At 38.1% G+C, this 27,874-nt stretch overlaps 1 protein-coding gene across 5 annotated transcripts in view; it reads right to left on the bottom strand.

Moving 5' to 3' along the window:
• The window catches only part of TMEM131L (transmembrane 131 like), an 82,348-nt gene that overhangs the window by 6,955 nt on the left and 47,519 nt on the right, over positions 1-27,874 (bottom strand). For 2 of the 5 annotated variants that reach the window (XR_007889543.1, XM_051620063.1), the window contains exons 10-30: positions 25,446-25,504; positions 24,985-25,093; positions 23,924-24,026; positions 23,115-23,268; positions 22,317-22,487; positions 21,974-22,043; positions 19,774-19,891; positions 18,884-19,025; positions 17,791-17,900; positions 16,171-16,243; positions 13,935-14,077; positions 13,152-13,294; positions 12,631-12,817; positions 10,848-11,033; positions 9,150-9,299; positions 7,965-8,581; positions 5,448-5,602; positions 4,061-4,185; positions 2,414-2,571; positions 1,347-1,532; positions 164-242 (exon numbers count right to left, since the gene is read on the bottom strand). Coding sequence is in view for 4 of the 5 variants with exons in the window: in XM_051620063.1 (XP_051476023.1) it covers positions 164-242; positions 1,347-1,532; positions 2,414-2,571; positions 4,061-4,185; positions 5,448-5,602; positions 7,965-8,581; positions 9,150-9,299; positions 10,848-11,033; positions 12,631-12,817; positions 13,152-13,294; positions 13,935-14,077; positions 16,171-16,243; positions 17,791-17,900; positions 18,884-19,025; positions 19,774-19,891; positions 21,974-22,043; positions 22,317-22,487; positions 23,115-23,268; positions 23,924-24,026; positions 24,985-25,093; positions 25,446-25,504 (3,238 nt within the window). In the remaining variant the exon portion in view is untranslated. The remainder of the gene's footprint in view (positions 1-163; positions 243-1,346; positions 1,533-2,413; positions 2,572-4,060; positions 4,186-5,447; positions 5,603-7,964; positions 8,582-9,149; positions 9,300-10,847; positions 11,034-12,630; positions 12,818-13,151; positions 13,295-13,934; positions 14,078-16,170; positions 16,244-17,790; positions 17,901-18,883; positions 19,026-19,773; positions 19,892-21,973; positions 22,044-22,316; positions 22,488-23,114; positions 23,269-23,923; positions 24,027-24,984; positions 25,094-25,445; positions 25,505-27,874) is intronic. The other 3 variants (XM_051620065.1, XM_051620066.1, XM_051620064.1) reach the window with 2 other exon arrangements.

Below are 27,874 nucleotides of genomic sequence, written 5' to 3'. Positions count from 1 at the left end.
TCACCTACTGAAGAAGATTCTTCCTCTTCAGATCAGAAAGTGCACTTAGATGATCACAAAAAATGCCAAGAAAACAGGTAGGTATAATTTATCAAAATGAGAAAAGATTTCAAGTTGGTGGTGTTTCTTTAATGTCTTACAGGTGTAGATTCAAATTTTTTACCTGGTATTGCAGATGTTATGAGACAGATTTAAAGTGATAGGAGTTTCAGATGGAAAATCATTTTGTGAAATATTCTCTCCTAAAGAAAAGAATGGGTGTGAAAATCAAAGAACCTAAAAAAGAAGTATGCACAGAATACACATACACACAAATAGACACATCAATAGTGTCAACCAAGTTTTCTCTTAGACTGGAGTATCACTAACTGCATGTATTCCAAAGCTTCCTTCCTTCCTTCCAAAGCTATCTACCTCCTCACGGTATTAAATGTATTTTACGACTTCAAAGTGATTACCAGACTCTTGATGGAGAGAGGTTCCTTGTTACTACTAAGTTAATTTTGAATTCGAAACAACTTATTTTCTTCTTTTTTTCAAGAGGCATTACAATTCGAACAGAAAATTCATGTGCACAGAATCATCTATTAGATCACAGGTCCAGATACATCACATACTATATATATTTTCAGATACATCACACAGTATATATATTTTGGTAATGCGAAGTTTTATACATACACAAACACACATGTAAGTAGATGCACATTTTAAAATTATTCTGAACAGCTTTTTTCAGTTACTCAAAGCTGGTTTTACTTGTATCACTTCAGCACTTTCTTCAAAACACATCAATCTGGATAGTGATGGAGGTGACAGGGTTTAGGCTTTCAACTATTTTAATGATACTTAGGCATTCAAAAAACTGCAGCAATGAACCACAGTTCCCATTTCTCATATATTCAATAGGCTCAGGTCTCCTGGCTACTTAAGCCTTAAATACTGCCATCCAATCCCAGCATCCTCAGATCTGAACTGCCTCACACACTCCTTATTTGTGCACTCTTAAATAACTCTAACAAAAAGACTGGATTTTTATTAGAATAATGTGATGTAACATGAATTCAAAGGAAGAAGTTTGCTTTGACTAGGGACCCTCAGTTCTTTCATCTTTGTGCAGCTTCCTCAGAGCAGTCTGACACTTGGTCTGTAGCCCTGACAGCTCATCTCCATCCCCACAAAACTTCTGGGTTTTTTTCAAGACCCAATTTAAATCTCTCCTGGTGTTTCTGGGAGGTGCTCTCACCTATAAGTTACATGACCCAAGCCACGGTACCCCTTTCTATTCAGAAGGAAGGCTGAAACTCTGCCCTCTATGGTGTAGAGATTGTATTTGCAGAACTTACTGGATGGAAGAAAATGCCTGGCAGTAATCATGGGCTTTTTATCTCCATCCGAACTGCTGGTACTGCTCCAGCTACCCCAGCTCCCACGACTGGCACGAACGCTTCCCGATGAACTTCCACAATCTGAACTTGAATCAGAACAAAACTTATCCAAACACTTCTTTCTGGATCGTTGGTAAAAGTTTTCTAAAGAAGTTGAAAAAATAACACAAAGCACTTAAGGAAGTCTTTCAGCTGAATATTCAGTGAAGGTTCACCTAAAACATGAATTTACATGGATACTCCGAATTTCTTGACAACAGGAGAGAAAATAATATTTACTGGTAGCTTCAAGGTAAATGTTGCAGCCCCTACCACGAACTTAGAACCTACACAACATCCCCAGTGCAACGAATGCAAGCCAGGGTACAGTGCAGTTAAAGGCAATAGTTTGAAACAGGAAGGCCATACTGCTCTTTGAAACCTGTAGTTAATATATTAAACATATACTGGATGTAGAAACACACATGCTAAAAGCAATAGCAAATGTTGCAAGTAATGAATTAATAAACGATAGATTCTCCTTTCTATTAAACTCATCAGAGAGGCAAAGGACAATCCTATAAACATCGATACCTTCTTCAGCCCTCCTCTTCCCAAAAGTCAGGAGGAACAACTCATTAAAATCAGAAAGGCAGGAAGCAGGTACCCAAGCTAATGGTGTTTTTTAGAAATGACCTGTCTATTCCAAAGGTGGCCTTCATACTACAGCTGCTTCAATTAACAGTGGCTTTAATTGGAACACACAAGCAGACTGTCAGTCCCTCACTGTGGACTGATGTATTATGGCTTCAGACTGATTAATGTTCTCATTTGCAACACCAACCAACCCCACAGAGAAAGCATGCAGAGCTCTTCAGAAGTGTGCAGGTATTATTTCAGGCTCTGCATCCTGCCAATTCTGCCGTCTTTGCATCAGGGCTTGCAAGAGACAGAAGCACGAGTCTCTCAAGGAAGGAATACAGCTCTACAGCCACAAAAAACACTTTAAATTTCTTCCCCCACTTAAAAAAATGAAGATTGCATACCTGTTTCTCCCTGTATTGACAAGCTCCCAGATTTTTGGTCTGCTTTACAGTTTTCCCCATTACCCTGAGGACACCAGGCTCTTATTCCAATATTCGCTCTCAGATCCGACCTTTCAAATTCACTGCACAAGTGCTTCAACTCGCTCTGCTCAGGGACCCTAAGACAACCACACCCAAAGAAATGTTGCATTTTACATGTCAGCAGCATCCTTCCTTCTCAGGCATTAAACACTTCAACTCACACGGCAATCAAGGCAGGATGGGGGACAAGGAATAGGTTTAGGAGTCTTACTCCCCAACTTTACAGAAAACTAGGAAGCCTTTTCCAAAGTGCAATAGCCCACTACACAGACTACTAACTTCTCAGGGGGAGAAGCAAAACAATGTGTGTATGTCTAACTCCATTCTCTAATGCACTTGCAGAAGGCAATCAGATGTTACGGTGAGAAGCAGTCTAGCACTGTATGAAGACCTAGATACACAGAAAAATGTGCTCTACGCCTATTTCATTGGCATAATTCTAACTAGAATAAAACCATCATCTGAAGTATTATAAAGCTTTTGCTAGTAAAACTGAACTATGTGGATCCAATATCATAATCAGAGAGTATTAAGTGAAAAGGAATAAAATCCAGCTCTCAAGTTTCTACAGGAAGGAAATTGTAACATCTTAATTGAGAAAATAACTCCTGAATCCACTCAAGGAAGAAACACCAAATTTTGGAATCCAAAATTCCATTTTTTTTATCCTTCTTACCCACAAAGGTGTGCACGCTGCAAAGAAGTGCTGACTTCCTACATAACGAATAGTAATTTGTTTATAATGAGTTATAACAGCCCCTTCAGATTTACAATCTCCCTGTTAAGTCCACTGACCTCAACAGAGCCACTTGCAATAATAAGTAAGTCTGGTAAGGCTTTTTAGGATCGTGACCTTAATTCAAAGGTCTGGGGAAGGCAAAGGACGAGGATTTTCTCCTCGTGTTTCCATTCCAGCAGCAGTTTATAACTGGTATTTTTTAACACAATCCAAATAATTTAAATTTTAAAACTATGAAAAAATAACTGAGAGTGGTTTACAGCTAACTTTAGAAATGCATTTAAATGAACCTCAGGGAGAAAAAAACTCCTAACTTCCCAAGGTGTTCTCTCAGAGCCTCATGCTGCTCTGATCTTTTCAATCATTACAGCCAAAAGGCAAGCCACTGTTGCTTTTGTGCACGTTTCTCTCTCTCTCTTTCAAAACTACTAAAAGACAACATTCCTGCTACTCAATATAGCAGATAATTCTCCCAAAGGTGGCATAATTTCAACTATTTTGTTTTCCTTTTTTCACTAAAGAGAATGCACAACTGGATTTTATCCACACAATACACAATGGAAAGGAAGCCAATCATCCAGCCTTCAGAGACAGCAAACTCCAGGCTATAAAAGTGACCACTGCTCTGCAGAATGAAGTGTGTCTATATACATGCAGATTTACATATATACTTAATACTGCACATTCCTAAAAATAAAGGCTCAGGCCAGGATTAAAATGTGTTTACTTAAATAGATAAAGCAAACCTGCCTAATGTACTATGCAAAACCTGTGGAAACAGTACAGCAACTCTGGATTTCTTCATGATTTAGTGAGACAATACATACCTTGTAGATATATTAACATTCTTCTTCTTATTTTTTCTAGATGTTCTATTTCTATTCCAATTCATATTTGGTACATTTCCTTCCTTCTTCTCCTGAGGTTTCTTCTTCCTATAGGCATCTTCTTGCTAAAGGTAAAAATATGAGCTGAGACAATACATACATTATAAAATGACGTTACCTCAGTAAATGAACTCCATTGGATTTTTCTAGCTAAATTTCTCTGGACAAAACTACATGACCCAAATGCATAGTTACTTTATGATTTAGTGCTTTTCCACAGCACATCCTCTATCCAGCACCATCAATCTGACCAGCCTTTCCAAGACCCTGTCCTTCAAGACATCAACAGATGATGAGGGAGAAATTTCTGAATTCCCAGTGTTAGCATTTTCCCCCTCTCAGCATCTAGCTCTGACTTCCAGGGAAATAAAAAAATAGGGGGAGAAAAAGGAAAGCAGTCAATAAAATTCCCAATGTGCTAAAACCAAAAAACATCTGCCAGATTTATGATCAATTTGTGTGCAAGTTCAGCAGCAATAAATCCTCCCTTTCCTCAGCAGCTGGAGGGGTGGGGGAAAGCATTCATTTGAATTACAACTGAGGAAATTATGGGGTAAGTTAACCAACAAATAAAAGTAATTTTTAAAAATTCAAGTAACAAACAGAGCACCATCAGAGTCAAACAGAAAGTAGTTTGTAACAACAAAACAGTCCCCAAAACAAGACTAGACCCTGTCTCTTCTGATACATATTCCTTGAGCATGATAAGCAATTACTCCTTACACCCTTTCTCCACGGGATTCCCATCCATTAAACAGGACACAAAATCCAAATGTTTTGGTTTACCTATTACCTGATGAAGCTCCAAGTGTTTTATGCTGCCTGTAGCGAAAGGTACAGTCTGCTGTGTTTACTGTGCTCAGAAACCAGAGGTGAAGAATGACCCTTCTCAGCAGCTTCCCAATCTGTTATGGGGTTTCTGCCTGCTGTTTTCTCAAATGTAAATTTCCAATGCAAAGCCCTGTATTTGGAGATCAGGTCTGCAAATGAAGGCTGATATTCCCATGACAGCTGGCATTAGATTCCAGTAAGTATGTGTCTGCTCTGACAATAACAAAGAATTTCTCTGGCTGTGATATGGCAAACATCATGATATAAGGGGTGTTCCAATTTTTACCCAAATCTGTTCATCCATCTATAAAGCAGCATTAATATGCAATGAATTTGAGACAGCATGTCTTCATACTGCCTCATTCATCTGATTTACAATGCTGCAGATCTGTGACTGGATGTATTAGTCCCTACATATACACCTGTATGTGTATATATATAAAAATAACAAAATTTTCATGTCAAATTTGAAAAGGGGAAAGATCACAATACAAACCTCAGAAGAACTAATCTCCTCCTTTGCACAGCATGGAGTCTCTTCCTTAGGTCCTTTATTTATCTTTTTCTCCATGGAGGGTTTTAGGTTGATCTGCTTCTTTAAAGTCTCACAGTTTTCTGTTTCATTCCTGAGAGGCACTTGCTGGGTATTCCCTACAATTAAACAGTATCGTCAGTTTGCTTGGGATGAGAATGGCTCCCAATCATAACCACAATACCCTCTACCTTTCTTTAAAAATAGACTTGTGCTGCTTTCCAAAACACTGGAAGACTAACCTCTAGGCTGATAATGCTGAAAATTTCTAAATCAAAAGCTAATGCTGTATATAAAAACTCTTACAGCAGTAGCAAAAAGTAGCGCTGTATTGATTCATGCTCATGAGCACAGCACTCCTAGCACATGCATAAATCACCCAAGTCCTGGTCATCTCCATCTGAATTTGAGCTGTTGGTCTATAAGATAGAATCTGAAGACAAAGAATACTGTGTAAAAAAACAAAGAAGAAAAAACCCTACAAGCTTGGTGGGGAGACAACTTTTCAAAAATGGGTAGATCAAAAAAAGCACAGCCTTTATTTGTGGGTTTTACATCTCTGAAGTACCCTCACATTCCCTGTGAAGACAAACGGAAGTCATCCTTTCTTGAGGATGGGTTCCACATTAAAAGTTCATTTTCTTGAGAGGCTTGTGAGGAAGAAGAGGAAGAACTATTCTTCTGTAACAAAAGCCAAGAAAGGAAGAAAATGAGAGGAAGCCTGCCTCAACAACTAGCAGAGTTGCCCAGTCGAGCCACAGTCCTTCACCTGGACCCTCTGGACAGGACAGAATTAACTTCAGCTGTGATCAGTTCCAGATATCTCAGATATTTGCAATGCATCCACAGTGATCTGCTACCAAGACTCTTAGCAGCTCTTAGTGAGAAATGTTGTTGCTTATTGCATTGAACTGGTCTTCTCAAATACGAAAGGCACACCCAAACATTTTTACAGTTTCCTGCCTACCAACCAATTACAGCATGTCAGCTCTAAGCCAGCTAAACCTCTCCCCTCTGGAGCTGCCAGTCACAGTGACTGTAAAAGCAGCCCATGTGAATGAAATACCAGGGGAGACACCAAGCAAGGGACGCTGCCAGTGCTCTCCAGCATACCTGATTCAAGTACCTGAGGTCTTGAAGACTCCCTGTTTGCAGAAAAAGAGGTCTGTAACTATAATCAAGCTACAAACACTGCAACATGGTACGTTTTAGACTTCATTTATCCCACCAAACTTCTTGAAACACAGACTTCATTTATCCCACCAAACTTCTTGAAACACAGAAACACTCCCATCCTTGACAGTGCAGAAAACCACAACTGCTAATAGACAACACAACAGATTACCACTAAATGCAAGTTCCTGTCAGGACTCCTGAAACACTCTCTCAAGATGAGTATTTTGTCAATGAAAGTATGTCTTGTATCTCCCCACTAGTTTACATGTAGCCTTAATTTCCACAGCTTGTACTCAAAGTTACTTCCCAGTGCACATAAATACAGTTAAGACATAATTACTGATTTTTTTTTCTTCAAGCTGATTTTCTAATTCAAAGCAAAGAATAGATAACACTCTGCTGTTCAGGAGCACATGGAGAATTTCAAAGTACTTTGTACATATGAGTGAAATTATCCTGCCTACCCCTGAGATGGCACAGATGTACCCACCATATCTCACAGGTAGCAACAAAACAGGAAGCAACCAGCAAGACCAGAGTAACAACTACACCCACAGCAGGGCCCAAAATCCCCCAGTGATGGCTCACTCACTCAATAAACTCTGCCACAGCTACAGCAAATGCCAGTCTTCAGCATGCGATTATTTTGCTAAGTGCCTAAGTAAAGCCAAGCTTCCAGAGGCCACATTCTCCTACCCTACTCTCGGGCTGCACTTAAAATCCTGAATTGTGAAGGTACAACTTCCCAGGCAGCTTAGTACCACAGTTAAAACAAACAAACAAACAAACTCCAAGATAAAAAATATAGCTATGCAGTTAGTAAAAGAAATGTTGCTGCAGACTCCTAAAAAAAAGCTTCACAATATTTTGATGTCAGCTTTTGTTGTTTCAGGTGTTTTTTTCAAAGGAATTCTGAATATCCAGTACTGAATGTGCTTGCTTGGCGACTCTAAAAATCAGGCATCAGATTTTCAGTGGACCTGAAAATCGCAGACTGGGATGTTTCTGAATATTTGACAAGGGCAATTTGTGATTTGTAAGCAGATCTATGACATCAATTATTTTAACCATTAAAATGCTACAGCACAAGTTTGAAATCTGTAAACCAAGGCAAATTTATGATTTATGAAACAACTTCTAATGCAAGCTATTTCCTTAGGAATGTAAACAGATAAATCATGATGAACACATTAGAAATACCACAACTCCTTGTGCTACACAAAAGACAAAATCCTGATCACAGTGAACACAGAAGATTTCACCCAGTAATTTCAACTGACAGAAACTGAAAAAAAAAAAAATTACCACTACTTTTCCTAGAATTTTCTTGCAGTTCTGGCTGTTGCTGAGATGAATTTCTGGACAAGTGACTTTCAGGTAGTTTCTTGGACAACTTTACAGGACAGAACTCCTGTTCTTTGAGCTCAGTTACATTTTCTGAAGTTTTAAGGTTAGTTTCCTTAGGAAACATACATGTTTGAAGATCTTCCTTCAGATCACACTCTGAAGAAGTATTTTTAATGAGAACTGTATTCTTCAGTGCACTTTCTTCTTTACCCAGAAAGTTTTCTGGAAGAGTAAAATTCTTGTTAACATTTATGCCATTTGCATATTTTAGAGTTACCCAGTTCTCACTGACAACATCAGTGCAAATGTCCTCTTTTGGTGCTGAGATTTGGTTCTCTGCAATCTGATTTTGTTTCTCATCAGTAGTTGCAATGGAACTGCCAGCTACTGTGTTTGGCTTCTGCTTACTGTAGTAAACTGAACATTTGTGTTTCTTCTGAGAGTGGCTGTAGGTCGCAGGACTCCTCTTGGCTGCATTCTGACTTCGACTGGAAGAAGCACCTACAGCCAGGAAGCCCTTCCCTTTACCTTTATCTGAGGAACTATAAGAATCCATAAATGTCTTGCAGCTTCCTCTGGAGAAAGAAAAAAAAAAAAAGTATTTGAGATTTGTTTTTATCTATTAAGCTATCATGAATTGTTTTATGGGATATTTATGTAAGAAAGAAAGGGGGACATATTCACAAGCTGTGAAACTGCATAAAGTCTTCAATTCATCATACCAGCTAAGCACATTCTTATTTCAGTGGGAGTTGAGCAAGACTAAGTATGTGCCCAGAATTCAAAAACACTTAAAATGCTTCAGTAAGTGCCTATATGACCACCCAAGGAGGTCAGACTTGAGGACCACAGAAGTATTTTCCATTCTTTCCATGGCTGCAGCACATGGCATATCCTTTACTTCTATCCCAACCATTTTTACCCTGTGTACTACTGACAATATACATTATGAATAGACTCTTGAGTTCCTCAATTTCTATTTTGTGGAGGTGAATATATACCACAACACTGAAAGCTCTCTAAAGAGGTTGCCTGGAACACTCCTCTAAACCAGCTCACAGCAATATCAAAATACAAACAGAAAGCATCACTCGAGATAAACAGTACAAGAAAAGGCAATTCAGAAGAAAGAAGTATTTTTACTTGTAGGAATCCGAGCTGATTATGTCAACAGAGTTGCTGTTCTGCTGCGGTGAAGAACTAGGATTTGGCCTCTGTCTTGATTTCATAAACTCTCCTAGAATATACTGGGCTTGCTGGAAGGCTATCAGAATCACTCCAAGCAGGGACAAACTGCCAAAGAAAATACAAGATACTGGTGTCTACAATTTTCAGGTGTATTCAGTAAAACAGTTAAAAAACTTATAACAATATGCACTTTTCAAATATTTTGTTATTAAATTCTAAGACAATAGATGGAAAACTCAAAATACAGTTTAAAATAAATATTAATTGTAACAGTCTTTCATTTTTCTTCTTTACTTACAGGTCTTGCTAGTTTTTCTCTCAACAAAAAAAGCTTTACAAGGAAAAAAAAAGCCATTCCAATGGATTCTAAAGCTAATACTTGAAGATCAGTTAGAAGTAAGCCTCACTACGACACAATGGCAATGTATCATAGTATGATAGTTACGTCTTCTGACTACCTTCTATTCATTCATTATAGGTATGTCATTATTTTGATACTTATTTAATATTATCTCTTTCTTTTCCTAAAGAAAATGCTGGCGTAATATGGGCTACAAATGCCACCGGACTTCTGAACTAAAACTGAAGCTGCAATATATCCTCTCTTTCTCTCTGGTGTATTAATTGCACCAAATATAAAATGATCAGAACAAAAACCTTTGTAATTCTTCAAGCCACCTTCTTAACCATGCAGTAAGAATTCTGTCAGCAGGAAAAAAGAATGAGAATCTCCTGATTATTCAGATCCCTGTGGTGTTTCTGTTGCATCTAGAACTGTGTAACATGGTTATTGTTGCTTCCTTTGTGCTCTGACTATTTTCAGTGTCAAAGCGACAATGGAAGCAGAACCAGTGTGCATCAGGATCTCAGTTAGGTGTGCACCAGCACATACACGTATCACCATGACATTCACATGCACTGCTTGTTAGTACTGAATGTAGGAATTAAGGGCTCATGTGGTGGAAGCACTGGACATCATCTGTGACAAACAAAATGTTCAGTTCACACTACAAAGTATGAAAGGTTAGTAAAGGAAGACAAAAAAAGAATATGCAGAAGAGCAGAGCCCTTAATTGTTGTCTCATAAGTCATGTGTGAGCAGTGAGTCAGCTAACATAAGCCAAATTACGTCTCTGGGGTAGCCTGTTTAGCAGTGTGCCTAGCAGAAGATTAACAACAATCATGAATATTTTTTAACAAGTGAAAGAAGGAAAGAAGCAGAAGGAAAAGCAGGTCTTCACCTGGTTGTCTGAAACTTTATAAATAAAATGCATTTTAATTTTCCAAAAATAATTAATCTACCAGTTCACTCAATTCTATTTGTGACATTGTTAGATATGCGTCTCTACTGCAGGGGTAGAAAGTCTCTAGCAAGGAGTGTATCCACTGTGGGGGTACCCTAGCTCTTTCTCCTTTGCAGACTTAACATGGAAGTTCATGAGGAGTAGTAGCAAGAAATGTTTGACAACTCCATCACCAGCTACTGGATCATACTTAAGTTGTCACAGCCAGCTGCCAGGGCTCTCAGGAGACAGATGCAGTGAAAAATTTAGGTGCTATCAACACTATAAATCTACCACAAGCCAAAGGTGTTCGCTGGTCTTTCACTGGTGTGTCCCTTTCAAACTGGTGCAGGGGCCCTGAAAGCATTACCTTACAAAGAGGACAGTGAGCCTCCAGAAGGACTCCTCCCAGCTTGGTCCTGGCACCACATCTGCACACAGTGGCAAGAGATGGTGAGGAAGAGTCACATTGAGCGTGAAGTGGAACTCCAAATCAGCAGCAGTCACCAGCGTAAGCTCCCTAATTACCCATGAAGACGTAAAGTCAGGAGTGAATCTGTCAGGAAAAGCAGACAGAGCAGGTGTTATTTTTCCATTGCTGGGCTGAATTTCATTTTCTGAAGTGACACTGGTACCAAAAAAACCCAAACTAACTTCTGATTTAATAAGAAAAAAAGAAAAAGACAAATAAATAGTGACCACCATATGCGTAGACTACACAGATGGCAGTAGCACCTAACAGAGGTAAGACTTGGAGGTCATCTTCAAGCAGTAAAAGTTGTTTTTATTGTGACTCTTCACAACAGTCGTTGCTGTGACTCATTTTCTCAAGGGGGTGCACACTATCAACCCACATTAAACAAAACCACAGTTTACCAAAAGGACAGCTGTCAAGCGCACAGACAGCACTACTTCAGAAAGGGCCAGGTACTACAGTAAGTCAAGAATCATGGAATCACAGAATCCTAGGGGTTGGAAGGGACCTCGAAAGATCATCTAGTCCAACCCCCCTGCCAGAGCAGGATCACCTAGAGCACATCACACAGGAACGTGTCCAGGCGGGTTTTGAATGTCTCCAGTGAAGAAGACTTCACAACCTCTCTGGGCAGCCTGTTCCAGTGCTCTGTCACTCTCACAGTAAAGAAGGTTTTTCTGATGTTTACATGGAACCTCCTGTGCTCCAGTTTGCACCCACTGCCCCTTGTCCTATCACTGGACATCACTGAAAAAAGCCTGGCTCCATCCTCCTGACACTTGCCCTTAACATATTTGTAAACATTGATGAGGTCACCGCTCAGTCTCCTCTTCTCCAAGCTAAAGAGACCCAGCTCCCTCAGCCTTTCCTCATAAGGGAGATGTTCCACTCCATCATCTCTGTGGCTCTGTGCTGGACTCTTTCAAGCAGTTCCCTGTCCTTCCTGAACGGAGGGGCTGAGAACTGGACACAATATTCCAGATGCAGCCTCACCAAGGCAGAATAGAGGGGGAGGAGAACCTCCCTTGATCTACTAAGAAGAAGGCTGGAAAGATATGGAAAGCAGATGACACTGGATTTATCTCTTCTTCCACTTATTTCCCTGACCCATGCCATTATTCTATTTGACTGCCATGGGTACTGCTAGAAGATATGAATTAATTGCCTTTCTATTTAGTAGGGTGATACTTGTTGTATATGAAACCACAGTTACTGTAATACTAATATTAACTCTACGCTTAAATCATGACTTTCACTCAACAGGATTTTAAAAAGAATCAATTTTAGGCTCAGTGCAATGTTAGGAGAACATGACTAGATTCTGGTCAGGCTACTGGAACAAGCTAGAGAACAACAAACAAATTTTTAAAAAGCCAGTGGCAAAGCATTTTGTACTCTTGTACTGTGACAAATCTTTTTTTTTAATTTATTACTTCATAATGCTTTGGTAAAAGCATGCATGATGCTTTTTAAAAACACCAAAGTCTTATAAAGAAACATTGTTACATTCTGAATTTTTTAATATTACCCTTACTGAAAAAGGGAAATGCTTAGGCAATTTATATTCAAAGCTCACCAAATTTTGTGTGTGAGTGCACTACTGGAGTGTCTGTTACTGAAATTAATTATTTCAAATTTTCACTTAGGTTAATTTGTCAGCAAAATTGTCAGTGCTTACACAATGCTGATCTCTCGTGATGAGTTCTGAGCCAGGAAAAATTCCTGACAGTCTAACACTTCAAATCCATATCCTTGGCAACTGTAACCATTGATTTTCATTGATGAAATTGTTATAGGAAGAGGCCCAATATTCTCCACTTTGAAGTTCTTCGTAATGGACAGAATTTGCTTGCTGTCTTTCAGTTCTTAAAAGAAAAAAAAAAAAAGAATAATTATTTTACAGTGCTTAAAATATTTTCTTATGTTTATAAATAAACTGCCTTTTTTACTTTCAATGTAATAAAAAATTCAGATGTGACCAACATTTTAATACAAACTGTTTTTCAGTAGTGTATTTCTAGAATTTGTAACTATCCTCAGTCAGTGTTTTGAGAAAACAGAATCTACAGCTCTCATGACCAACCTCTTCAGCTTTTCTATTTCAACGTTCCATTTAGTTACCATTACTGTACTGCATCAGTACCACTATGGAGTAACACAGCCAGCTACAGAATCAGAGACCTGTTTCTTCTTACTCACGTTGTCTGCAGTCCATCAGTGTAGCTTCTGGCACCTTGAATCGAAGAGATCCTCCTGCACCAGGTAATCTTCCCCCTACTTTAAGCAGTTCTTTGGCTCCAAAACCTTCTACGTTGACCACATCCAGAACAGTCAAGTTGTTTCTGCCATAATATTAAAAAAAGATCAAGCAATCAGCCACTAAAACATAAATGAAGTTTGCAAATCATGGCTTTGCTATCTAGGTGCCAAACCAAGACAACAGTGTTTCAGTAACAGAATCACTGGTCACACCTGGATAGGTTTTCCCTAAATACGGACAGGATCACTCTGGAACCAGACATCAGTGAATTTCACGTAGTGAAGGAACAAGCTTCCTTCAGTGCTACTCAGTAAAAATGGTTGGTTCTTCCAAAAACTCTTTTCCTGCAGATACAACCAATGCACATCAGACCCCCTGGATACTTAAATCCTGTAATTACAGAGTTAAGTTGAAAACAGCCAAGCCACCCAATGTGTTGCTCTCTTAACTCCAAATTGCCTCAGTATACTCATATGCATTTTAGAAACCACTGATATATATATATACACACATGCATTTTATAAACAACCACATATCAAGAAAAAATGGCTCTCTTTTTTAATGACTAAGACATAAGGCACAAAGACCCTTTAAGCACTTTTTATTAAACTGGAGGTGTTCTGACTTTCAAATTCTGACCATTTGTCTTTGTTTCAAGATTGGGCAAATTCATTTTCTCACTGATTTGTTTGAGTCTCACTTACAAATGAAACTTGGCTTACCTGATCAAAATAAGGGAAGCTACTCTTTTGTAGTCAACTGGTGTAAAAATTACACCAACTTTTCTGGTTTCCAGTGGCTGTAAACTTAACCAAAGCAGCTCAGAACTGCATTTCTTGTTGTTGAGATCCTCTTGATGTGCATTCTGTTAAACAACAATTCACTTTTTATTCCCAGAAAACATGTGTGTTTAAATATCTCAATAAAGAAAGCACTACATCTTTACTTAGCACCACATAAAATATTTTTGGCAAGGTAAAATAACTGCTAACTAACTTTTTATACAAAAGTATTGCAATTTGACAACATAAAACATCAGATAAGGTTGTTTATTTGAGCAAAAGTTCATATTACTGCATTTACTATGATGAGGAATGTATTACTTCATTTTTTAAAACAGCTTTTATTTGCTCAGATGGAAAAGAAATTACATAGTGTCTTCCATATTCAAGGAATCCTGAAACACTTCACAACACAATGAGAACTGACAGTATACTGCTTGCACAGGGAAATGTGGCAAGCATTATACCCTCAGCATAAGACTTGCAACTTAAGTGAGAAAGAGACTGCTGGCATAGATGTTGATCATTTGAGTCACTGGAAACCAGCCAAACTGAATTCTCTACTATATTAACTGAAGACCAGAACTACCAGAAGTTCACAGAGTCTGGAAATAATGTAAATTTTTTGTTGTTTTTTTCAGTAATGCTGTTTTTTCTTTTTCCCATTAAAAAAAAAAAGAAAATAGCCCTAAAATTTTATATTCCAGAACTTGAGGTCTCCTCATAGAAAGGGGTGATAAGACACCTACAGCACTCAAAACAACCATACATATTGCAAAATGGGTTCTGGCTTGGTTGTTTTTCACTTCACAGCTGATACACTAATGGCTTTTCTGACCAATTCCAGTCCAAAATGTTTTTATTCTTAGTCTATTTTATGAAAAAAAGTTCATGAAAACGTTTCAGAACATGCACTTAAAAGTCAGTATTTATTAAAAATAAACCATATATGGCATTTGCAAACTTCACACTGTCATTGCCTGCAAAGATAAATACACACTCAAATGTGAGCCTCACAATTCCTTACACACGTACAGAAAAGTGACTCAGAAAACGATGGCAAATTAAAAAACGCAAATATTAACAACCAGTGATTTGGATAACAAGCCAAGTTCCGTCTCTGAAGTGCTGAATACCTATTTAACCATACATGTTCCCCCTAGCTCTGAAAAACAGGTATCACACACAGTGATGTAAAGATGTACCCCTATTTTTCCATTTGCTCAAGGGTTTGATGTATGGGACTGGGGAAACTCAGTCCCACCCATGTACCAGTGCAACTACCTTCTCTTTTTCAGCATGTGCCTACAGGCTAGGACTTATGAACTGCTGTCTCCTGTCTTTTACAACAACTCTTACAACTGTTGCCAGGAAGGAAAGGTCAGCTTTGATTAGTGTAGCAAACACAGTCTTTTCTTTTTATAAGGTACTAATCTTTCATTAAGGTCTTAAAGTATATATGCAGAAACATTAAAGATGTGGCTGCGGTATGCCCAAAAAGCAAGGAAAATGTCAATTCCAGGCTTTTGCACAAACTAGAAGCCTAAGAAGGAATTATCTGGATTCCCTGAGCAGTACTCCGGTCATCAGAATATGCCAACATCCCTGATACAGCATCTTCTCTACTTCTGTCAGCTGTGACACAACACCTCAGAGTATAACCATATGAAACAGTCAAGCATAATTACAATTTAAAAATGAGACAACAGGAACTGACAGAGTCATGATATTCCAACCTGAAACTGGGAGTTGCAATGAGACTGAGGTGAAGTGTAGAAATCCAGCCTTCTCCTCTCTTTAACTATTGGACAGTATTTTCCTTTACTAAAAGGATTATCAGCTAGGTTCTGACATCACTGACTCAAAAGTTTGACACTTCAGGGTCAACCTGGGGCAAAATGTAAGTCCCAAAACAGCATGCAAATGGTGGCCTCTTCCAACAGGTAAGGTACATGCATGAATGCACACCCGCCCTCCCCATAGCTGTTTTCAAAACAGACTCGAACTCTGAAAAAAATAACTGCAAAGATACAAGCATTACAGAGAAACAAGAAAAGACTATTAAATTGCTTTAAATAGAACTTGGGAACAACTCAGATGTGGTATAGCTAGAAAAAAAAAAATATCTTTTTCTCATGTGTCAGATCACTTCTTCTATCAAAATTAGCCATCTTACCCTCTGAGAACATTCATCCATGAGCCTGAATTCTGTGGTTGTGAAATTAATAGCTTGTGCATTTATACCAAACCTAAATAAACCAAAACAGAAAATTAAGCACTTCAAAACTAGTCTGTCAGAAGTACATTTACTTGTTTTTCACATGCTGGCATTTATTCTTAAAGAATACATTTAGAACTGCATTTTGGCAGATGTGAAATACGGTGGAAATGTGGGTCTGCATTTTAACAGAATATACTACGAACCAGTTTTATGTGGATTCCACATATTTAGAAAACAGATTAATGTCTGGGTATTTTAGATCTCTCAGCATACAATACTGCAGAAAGATCACAACCAGGAAACAAAATTTCTAAGCCACACAAACACAAATGCCCCAAAGCTTTTTCTGCTCATGTAACTGTTAAGAAATAATAATTATCCAATCTCACTAATTTACTCAAATATCCCTCTTTCTGCTCATGATTTGCTTGGGACAAATTCAATTTTTCTTTCACATACTTTGCAAATCAAACTCACTTACAGCAGTTGATTATTTGCCTGAGAGTAAATTATAGGAATTTGACATTAAGCTGTTAGAAACAGACATAAGAAAACCAATAGGTAAAATTTAGATAATAGAGAAATCAACCTCCAGCCACCAAGTTGGAAATTCATTTGTCACAACTTTTTTGTTGGAAATGCATTTGTCACAACTTTTTTGTTGGAAATTACATTCAGTATGCAATCAGGTTATTAAGGTGCATATATACATGCACATATATATGCAGATACACATATATATATGTAAAAAGAATTAGGTTAAAGAAGCAATTACACAGGGATTTGGACCCCAAATAAGCATGCTACACTTAAACACATAAATAGTTCCACTGGCTCAAATTGAGCAAATAGTCCTACCAGCTACACAGCTTTTTCAAAGCTAAGTGTGACAGTCAGGGCTTATTTTGGTGAACTTCAGCCCACCTAACCTCTGTTAATCTAATTATTATCTAGATTTCTCATTAGATCTTCTAAGTTCTGAAACGTGTCCCCGTTCAAAACAATGTAGAAACGTTTGCTTAACTGGCTCTAAACATTTACAGTGGGGATTCTTGGCTCTGGACCTGGATTTTTCTTCCTGACTCCTGTTTTGTCTTCTTCAGCCAGGGCTTTCACCTAAGAAAAAGCTAAGAAGAAAACTCTTTTCTGGTGGGAAGGTTCAGTGACCTTTCTCCTCACTGATCAGTCTACAAACTCTCTATACATCTCAACCAGTCTTGTAGGGAGATGCACATCACCAGTTCTGCAAGTTCCTCTGCTCACCTGGGCAGCTTACAAAAGGCTGCACTAAGCCTCGGATCTTAAAAGAAGACTGATTATAGTTGATGGCTGGCAGACCTAAACTTGCTGAAAACATACTCAGTTTTGTTTTATCCATGATCAGGCACATCATGGCACGCATACGTCATACAGCTGCTCAGAATATTATTCTATCTTTCAAAATTTGTTAGAACATCGTCCCCACCTAAGCTCCACCTTGAAAAATTAAACCAAACAATAAGAAACAATCATAAGGCATGGCAAACAGATAATTTAAAAGGGAAAACAGTATCCTGAGATAGTTAAACTCATTACCATTTCTTGAGTAGACTCAGTGAAGCTTGGGGATCAGGATAATAAGAAAGAGGCAGAAGCTGCAATGTAACTGGGAAGGATGAAGGGTTTCTTAGTATGAAATATTTTACCTAAATAGTTTGCAGGGGAAAAGAACAAGTTAAAAATTACATACATAAGAAATGGAAGGTAAAATAATTCAGCATTGGTAATATGATCTGCATTTTCAAGGGACTTGAAACCCGGCTTCTGCCCAAATGCAATATAATCCTATGTGCACAAACTGCAGGGAACATGCCACCACAATGTCATCTGCAAAAACAGCTACGAGTTCACATAGAACCACATGTTCAAAGATACAGACTTCCCTCATCCTCAAACTCCCCTTTCATTTGGATTTTTATTTATGCTGGCAGACATGAACATAGCTCTTCCACAGAAGATGGTGAAATTAGTGTGGTACCACCCTTTCTTACAGAAGTCTGACCGCAAGCAGGTCATATGCTTTACTACGACAACTGACAATAAAATAGCACAAAAGGAGTATTATGATAATTCATAATATGTGCACAGGAAAACTATCTCCATATGACTGGCCCAGTCTAGGTTGGTAGTGACCTAAATCTGACAACAAAGAAATAAACAACCATCAGTGTGACTGGAAGACACACTGCTCTGCTGATCTCTCCAGTGTTGTGTCTTGCTCATGTTTTACACACTTCTGTTACACCAGGCAGTGGCATGAGGAAGGCCTTCTCGTAACCACATGCATCAGTAATGACAGTACATTCTACCCCTAGTCCCTCATTCAATTATTTTACCAGAAGCATGTAGCTTTTACAATGATGCAAGGTAAGCTTTACCAACCACGAATAATTGTTACTTAAGATCTACACTGATTTACTCCTCTTCTTGTATTAAAACATTAAAACTGGGTAGCTAGAGAACTTAAAGATCCAAAGGGATACAAATCTGGTGTCTTAAATTAGACTTCAGAACACTTGATCTACAAGCAGTAGGAAAATGCCAAGCATCACCAAATATTAACTGCAGACTTTTTTAAACAAGCTAAACATAGGTGAACTCAGAAAAGTGTAACAACAGCTATCCTCACCATACTACTTTTAACTGCTGTGGCACTGAAGTTGAGCGTAAGGGCAGGCTCTGTAGTCAACCGTGGCAAGTAAAAGGCAAAGGACTTCTCTTCTGGCTTCTTTTGGCGAATAAAGTGAGCCGATCCTAAAATACTTCTCCTGCTTTATTGACAAAATAAGAAAGCTTTGTTAATTTTACTCTCTTTGTTCTTTCAAAGAAAGAACAAAAAAAATGTGATTCTTTGTCAGGACCTATAATCACATCAGCTAACCTTTCCTTGAAAATGTGCTTCACAAAATAAAGCCCACAAAGCTGTAACCTAGTAGTAGAGTCAGTGTAACTTATATGTATCCCTTGGGTCTCCACTTTTCCCCCTGCAACACAACTGTGGTTTTCACAGCTATACTTCCTTATTCTGGAAAGGAGCTGATGTCATTGATGCATCATCTCTACAAGAATTGCTCAGTCACAGTGACCTCTTCCTTCCCAATGTCCCCAGTATGCAGTATCCATGAGGCCCAGGACTAAAAATCTTAAAAGCTGTTCAAAAACTCTGATACTGAAAATACTGCTACCAGTTGACAAAGGACTCCTGCAAGTCCATAAATGATCTGGTAAAACATTCTTTGACTGCTTTCACACCAGGTAGCTGTGGCAGGGTTGTTACAGTCAGAATATTATTTACTTTTTAAAGTTTGGGCATCTAAATGTTTACTTATGGCTGGTAGTGTCTTGAAATGGAATCTGGGGGTGTCTGGAGTGCTCTGAAACTCCAGGTGCTTCAAGATAACTGAAGTGCAGTAAGATCAAAAATGTTTGTTCTAATTAAGAATACTTCAGAACGGAAATATTATTTCTTACAACACTGTACTGGCTTGAATTAAGAACCTCAACAGATTCCATACAGACCTGCAGGCTTCCCCACGTCTTATTTTTTGCCATCTTTCATAAAGTTCACTTGCAAGCTCAGAATCCACATCCCAGGCAGAACGGTCCAGAGAGAGACTCTTCTGCCAAAGCAGATTTGCTAAAAAGGTAACAGATTTTTCATATTTTACATTTGCTCCGTCTGTCAATCTACTTCTGAACACAAGTAATCAGTATCTGCAAACGGTCTTCTGGACACAAAAATACAAAAGGTAACCCACTTTTCAAAGAAAGCATCTGTGAGGCCATACATATTATTGTTAATATCTGATTTGCTTAAAGAAATACATCTGTAAAAACATGGTAATTCCATGCACCAACAAGTGTACGTATATTACACAGGCTTTGTATGCTCTTGTAAGTTCTCTTTACTGTTGCTATTTCTAATGGATGCCATTGAAAAGTCATTTGTTTATCAATAGTCTTTACACAGAACTCTACACTGATGCCAATAAAATATCAAGATCATATACTATTCTCTGTACAGTGGTACAAAATTATAGTATCACAGCAGGAAGTAAAAAAAAATCCACAGTTTGGCAGAACTGGTGCTTTCATTTTAGCTTCTCTTTTCAAGGTGCTGATAATTTTCTCAAATTCTTCTTAAGGTAAAATTGCAAGGCTTTACATCAGTGTAAAGATTAATGCCTTTTAAAAACTTAAGACTCATACTGGTTCAAGCATTTTCACACAGCAGAAAGGAGCTAGAAAAGCAAGGATTTTTCTTTTGAAAGAAAACAAAAATGGATAATTTTCAAAGTACATATACTTAAGTTTACAATCCTTAGTGTTTAAAGTAACCAACTGATCTAGTGGGAGGTGTCACTGCCCATGCAGGGGGGTTGGAACTAGATTATCTTTAAGGCACCTTCCAACTCAAACCATTCTATGATTTTCTACGAAATTGTGATTGATAATGACTGGAATAATCAGGGTACATGTTCTTTAGGTCAGTATTATCAGGTTTGTGCATCAAACTTTTCTATTTAACATATACATATATTAGAAAGCAGAATACCTGTATGTAAAGATCTGATTATGTGTATTATTAGAACGGAAAGCAACTAAGCAATAAGGACTCGCTTGTATCCACAATATTCCTTTATATAGTTTTTTTAAAACCTAACAAAACAAAATAAAAAACCAGACACTTCTGAGATGTACCTAAGTGTGCATGTGTATCACTAATTCTTCTAGCCATGTGTTTCCACATGTTACCTCAATTCTCCTTTTTACATTTTATGGACTACTGTTGCCTTCTTTGTAGCCTCACCTGAGAATACATTTTAAGCAAACTTCATCACATTCAGGAGAGCAGTCATTTAAACATTTAAAGCTTATGGTACACAGCTGCCTACTGAAATTCCTTACTAAGACGACATAAAAAATATATATACTGAGCCAACTTTCATCAGGTTTATCATTCTTCAGGCAGTATCATGTGCACACAATACTTAACACTGTATTTTGGTAAGTGCCAGCCAGGTTCTTAAAACTGCTCCCAGTATTGCAGTATCTGGAAATAGATTTCTCAGTTCCAGAGAGAATGAGACTGCTTCCTTCTTATTTACAATACAGTGTTAAGGATGCTGTTTTATAAGCCTCATAAAAGGTCTTTTGCAGAAATCTATGAAATCATTGTTGTGAGAAACAGATAGAAGAGAAGGCCTTCAAATTTAAGTCTGGCTAAAGGCAGGATTTTGGTCAACATTTGTTTTTTTTGTTTGTTTTTTCATCAGAGTTCCCAGGATTTGGACCCAGATTATGCACTTTTAATCATTCTGAGCTAGTTGACAGCTTTATCATTCTACCTCATCTTCCCTGAAGAATGTGCGTATGAAGAAATCAAGGAGCAGTACACCACCTATGAGAACGTATCAGAGAGTCATAAAAGTTAAGTCTAAAAAATGTTTCAAGGCATAGCAAGAGTTTAGCATGTCCTATGGAATTAAGAGGTCTCAAATACTGCACTGTGAACTCAGTACAGGTTACTCAAAGCCATTTGTATACTCCCAGAAAAGTGGCTGTTTTTAAAAAACATAAACCTAAGTACTTGTATGAAAAATCTCAATATTCTCATTACAACTCCTGCTGCATAAAACAAATTTTTTACAATAAAACTATCATTAAATGCCAAAAAAAACCAAACAAACAAAAAAACAAACAAACAAGACAAGCCCACCTGAATCAGACTTTCCCAAGTAACACTGAAGATCACAGTGAGCACTTGCTTCAAAATTAAGATCTCCCTCCTGAAAAAAAAAAGCTACAGTTGACTATATGACAAAACAACAGGACAAATTTCAGTTTCTCAGTGCATAATTTGGACAAATCTAAGAAGAGAATTCAGGCTGCCTAGAGAACTGTAATTCCATCTCCATTCAGCTCTGGGGGCTTAACTTCTCAAGCTACAGAATGGTTTCACAAAGTGGTCTGGTATTGAGTTTTTATTTCAAGACTAAAGGACTGCTCAGTTTGATTTGTAGTGTAAAACAGTAATTCAACACAACTGTGTTGAGTTGTACCTTGGACACAGCAGAATATATCTGCAGAGGTATTTCAAACATTACTCCCACATTTGTGGCCAAACAAATACTAGAAAGCACATTTGTTACAGTGTCTTCCACACTGAGCTTCAAAGAAAATACATTCCAGCAGCCTGGAGGTAGAGTCAAAGGTTCGGCAAAGTTCAGAATCTAGAAAAAATCAAACAACAGCTGGATTAAAATTGGTACAGTATTTTTGGTGCAAGCAGTACTTTGAAGAATGTAAACTTTCTCTTTCCTTGTGATTTTGGTGTTATTACACACACATATGTGCCCATACAGTGCACTTATGTAAATCTCCTATGTAAATATACAAAGAGACAACTAGATGCCCACATCAGATTTGTCTGGTTTGAATCAAGCAATTGCATGAGTAAATTACTGGCTTCGCTTTCTAGACTTCAAAGCTCATCTATGTACTAAAGACTTCCATTATCATGTATGAAGAAATGCTGAAACCTACAGAGCACAAACACACATGCAACAATTCTGAACAATCATCTATAATTTGATGCATCTGTAACTGCAACTCAAATGAAAGAACAATTGCTAATGAAACAACCAAAAACTACCCAGACAGCGCATCATGCCTATTGAGAGAGCCTATTGAGGCTCTTCAGGGCCTAGTAGTTACAGGCATACATATACCTATGTTTTAAACTGATTTCAACCAGCTTTGAGAACACCAAGTTCTTCAAAAGAATCCATTTTGTATGTCAAAGGACCATATCCTTAAATCAAAGACAAAATGCCGTAAGAAGCAGAAATAAAGCTTACCTTTAAAATGTTCTTTATTTCTCTGGCTATGAAGACTTCATTCAGTTCAATGCTGAAGTCAAAATTGTTTGTAAACCATATGGACCAAAATCCCGAAGTATTACTATGTGGTTCTATATGAAACAATGCTGCAGAAGGATCTACATCATAATACCTGTAAGTAAACACAAGACAAAAATAAATACATCTGCAATTGTCTTTGAGCACACATAAATGGTCCACACAAGAAAAGATAACTAGTATTCTTGCATAATGAGGCTCTTTTAAGATTTTAAGGAGAAAGAACAAAATTATTTCCTCTGCAATACTTATATAAAGATCAGAGTAAAAATTGGCAAGAATAATGTAAAAGACATAGGCAGGTAATCAGGCTATCCTTTTGCTATACTGCAGTGCAGCATTGCCTGCTTCATTGTGATATGTGTGTGTAATTTGGAAGAAATTGGCAAAAGACAACTGAAGAAAAGACTTCACATTTTTTCTATAATTATCCTGCTTCTGCACTGGATTAACAAGGATAGAAATTTTATCACAGTCTCTAAGCAACATTTATACAATATCAGCTGCTAAGGTGTATCTTTTACTGGCTCCTGAAATTCTTCCTGGATAAAACAGAGAACCGTTGCTTGAAATGTCACATCTGTTTTCACAAATGTCACAGCAACAATAGGAAGAAGCTTCTTCACCACTGTCCTCATAATTTTTCAGCGATAAAGCAAGCTAACTTCATCTCTTAAAGTAGGGCACAAAATTCTTCTTAGAATACGAGTGAATGCTAACAAATAAATGAAAATCCACTGTCAACCTACCCTTCCATCACAGGACAGGAATGACAGGCTCTTAGTGTTGTAGTGCTCTCCAACAAATTCTTCTTCTTCTTAGCATAAGGACTTGCACTGTCACAGGATGCAGCTGGGCAAAGAACAGACATACAGAAGAACACATCAGGCAGAATGAAAGCACATCCACAAAGATTTTCATGTGATGATCTGCAAGAACACTACAAAGGGGGACATTTGCTAGTCCGGTTCTCACACAGGTGAACAAAGCATCTAATGGCTTGTATTCAAATTTTCAGAGGTTCCAAACCTTCCTTTAAGACGAATATATGAATGCCACACACTTAAAAAAAACACATGCACAAGGCTGCAAAGAGCAACCTGACCATTTTAACCACTTGTCACTGGCACAGCATTCTTGCTTATTATCAGTGCACATTGCCTCCTTTTAATAAATTAAACAACTGTTCTGAAAAAAACACTTAACATCAAGTCCCTTCTTTCTTCTTATTTGCCCCTTTTTTTCATAGGAAAAACAAGTCCCAGTGTCATTATGAAAGCAGCCTGCTTCAAAAACGTTTGAGGTCTATACACTGCAGTCTAGTGGTCAGAATAGCAAACAGGCTGGAGTCATGAACGGTTAAATCTTTGCTCCTCCACAAACATGCCTGGTCTCAGGCAGCTTCTTCAGTGATCCTGCCAAGAAATATCATAGAAAATGACCACCCAAGCACAAGAGGCTTTTCAAAAACATACTGGAAACAGAAAAATAACCACAAATTATAAAAGAATGCTGAAAGAGTATATTGAATAATTATGCTTACTGTAAAATCAGCTAACTCTTTAGCAAATGTTTTCTTCCCCTTTTTGAAATATGTGTAGCTTAGAGCTTTCAACTGGCATTCAGAGGAAGCATATATACACCAAAATGGTGGAAACAATTTAGCAGAAAGAATTCATCCTCTGTCTCAAAGAAATCCAGACAAGTTGATTTTGACATCTTTCAGGGTCTCTATCTGCTGGAAAAAAGCTACCTGTTTATAATCAAATCCTTTTAAATCATGTTATCTATAAGTATACATATCCTGTACCTTTACAAGAAATAGAAGCAACTTTTGTAAAGTTAGTAGGTGATGAAGATAGAAGTACTGGCTCAAACTCCACAGGTGGTTTGTCATTTTGTGACAACTGCCGTATTTCCTGCATGAAGACAAGACACAATGATCCTTGTAGCAGTACTACCATTATCATTGTAGCTCCTATATTAGCGTACCTTCCTTTCCAGTTTGCAAGCCAAATCTGCCATTTTCTCACATCTTTTAGATCAACCCATGGATTTTTTTTCAACTTAACAGCTCTTTTGTCTTAAAAAAACCCCATCAGTGAACTGCAACTTACAATCTACAAGATCTATTACATGTTTGGGCACTTTTTACAAATACAGAAGCATGACATTTGCCACCAGCAAAACCTATTAGAGAGTCAGTGGATTGGTTAATTCCCCAATCAAATTCAACATCCTAAAATACAACTTCCTGAAGCCCATGATTACCTGTATATGCACAAGGCCATTTCCAGAATGCATGATGTACACATCTATCGAGGAATCACCTGTCCAACAGAATGAACACTGAGGTAAGCTCCCCAAGGATGAAAGCACTCTTGTTTTGTCAGATACTTACATGAGAAGCAATCCCAATTTCAACATTAAAATCTCTGTGTGACAGCTACTCTTGTAAAAAGTAAGAACTGTTCACAACTTCAGATGGCAATCATTTCATAAAGGAGAAATCTGCTTAACAAGATATTTGGCCACAAACATGAAGGCTTGTATCAACAGTGAATCTTCTGTTATTATCTCCTAAATCCAGGACAGAGCACAACTGCCCCCTTTCCTACAGGCAGAGAGACAGGAGGCACAGCTGAAGGAATGAGGGATGGCTGATGTTCCTGTAACTTTCTACGTCTAAGGGCCAACCTATCAATAGTACAAGAGAGTCCAATAAGAACTGTTCTGTATATGCACATAGCTATGCAAGATCCTGGCTCACCTGATTTGAACAACAAGCATTCTCAAGGGTCAATGAGAAGCTGGTTTTAGTGCTTAACACCTTTTGAGTTTAAAACAGGAATGGTCTTATCACCTGGTAAGGTAGTAACCTATTGAACAGATCAAAAGGAGATGGGCGTAACTCAGCTGTCACCTGTCAGTAAGCCACATTAGGCAACCACCCTTTGTCACTGGCAAAGCTATGTTCCCTTCCACAGGGCACTACAAAATTGCAGAAGACTAAAAGAAGAGCAGCAGGAGAGAACATGACTATTACACCAGGGTGGCCATCACACTTCCATGAAGGAAGATTACCTGAGTTCTTGTCCTTGCTTATACCTGAATTACACCAGCAGATGCCAGCTGACATGTAAGGACATTCTCCCAATTCACCAAGCACAATTTCTGATAGAGTGTGCTTTCCTCAGCTGCTTGAATCACAGAATGGTAGGGGTTAGAATGGACCTCTGGAGATTGTCTAGTCCAAACCCCCAGTCAGAGCAGGTTCACCCAGAGCAGGCTGCGCAGGATGGCATCCAGGTGGGTTTTGAATGTCTCCAGAGACAGAGCCTCTGCAATTCCTCTGCACAGCCTGTTCCAGTGCTCTGTTACCCTCTCAGTAAATAAGGTTTCCCTTATGTTTAGGTTAAACCTCTTGTCTTTCAGCTTGTGCCCACTGCCCCTTGTCCTGCTTACTGTTGCTCTCTCTCCAGTTTTTATTGCTTCTGGAGTCATGTAGTAACTCAGCTCCTCCACATATCAAACCAGCAGGCAGGAGAGTATTCCCTCTTCTCATCAGCAAGATTACAGGTGCCAGCTTCCAAAAGAGGGTTCAAGATGTTGATTCTGAATCAGCAGATGCTCCACTTACCCACGGATGTTTAAAGCACACACTCCTCTTCAGTCTTTCCAGCTGACTAGCTCCCCCATGCAGACCTTGCCTACCTTCTGCCCCACTCTAGGTGTTAACAAAAGCTCTAACACAGCATCATATTCCCTTTTGTTAGATCTTTCCTTCAAGACCATGTGTCTCATTTAATTATAAAAATAAAGGCAAAGAAGCACCGCAGTTTGATATGGTAAAGCCACCACTGGTACTGATGAAGCAAGACATGGAACTTGCCACCGACTGGAAGTCCAAAAGGCTTATATGACCAATGCCTAATACAGTGAGGACTTTTAATTACATTGTATTGAGTAGTAAACAGCCTTAAAAGCATACTTCTAATACTTCAGCCATCAACAGTGTTAAAAGCAAAGCACCCTTCACACAAGGGATGTGAACAGTTCTCGACCAGCATCAAAATAAATGTATGAATACAACCCAGCATAAAGCACTGGCATCTCACCAGGAGGGAATCTAGCTTTACAGTAGGTATATTTCAGTTTCATCTCTGTGTAAATATATCACAGAACGGGCATGAGTGGAACAGTATATATTGTTTTGTGACTAGATCTTTAATGGAACTTCTCAAAAGACAAAAATATCTTTCTTTTTTTTATTAAAATGTACAAAAATTATTATTTTTATCTGGATTCTTAAGCAGTTCCTTCTTCTCAATCAGAAAGTAACACTGGCAAAAATTTCTAAAAAAAGCTATTCAAACAGACTCAAAGCTCTGTAAGTAATTAAAAACCTCCTCGATTTAGAGGATTTGTTCACCTGATAAATGTAGCATAAAGAAACTGCAAAAGTTAATTGTTTTGCCTGTGGAATTCTATCTGTATTACCTCACTACCCTACTTCCCACAACACCCACTATCCCCAGTAGTGTAGAAACTATTCTGCCTTCATAGTCCTATTTAATTAATCACAAACCAAAAAAGTAGTTTTAGAAATTGAAGGACCATGTCATCTATCCATACTATTCAAACAGATGCATAAGGATGGGTGAAGAATGAAACATGTACTTTACAATTGTTACCTTTAT

Source organism: Apus apus, chromosome 4 (assembly GCF_020740795.1).
Source record: "Apus apus isolate bApuApu2 chromosome 4, bApuApu2.pri.cur, whole genome shotgun sequence".
NCBI classification, from domain to species: Eukaryota; Metazoa; Chordata; class Aves; order Apodiformes; family Apodidae; genus Apus; species Apus apus.
Note: the sequence above shows the minus strand (reverse complement) of the source record. Positions and strands in the feature narration are given on the sequence as shown.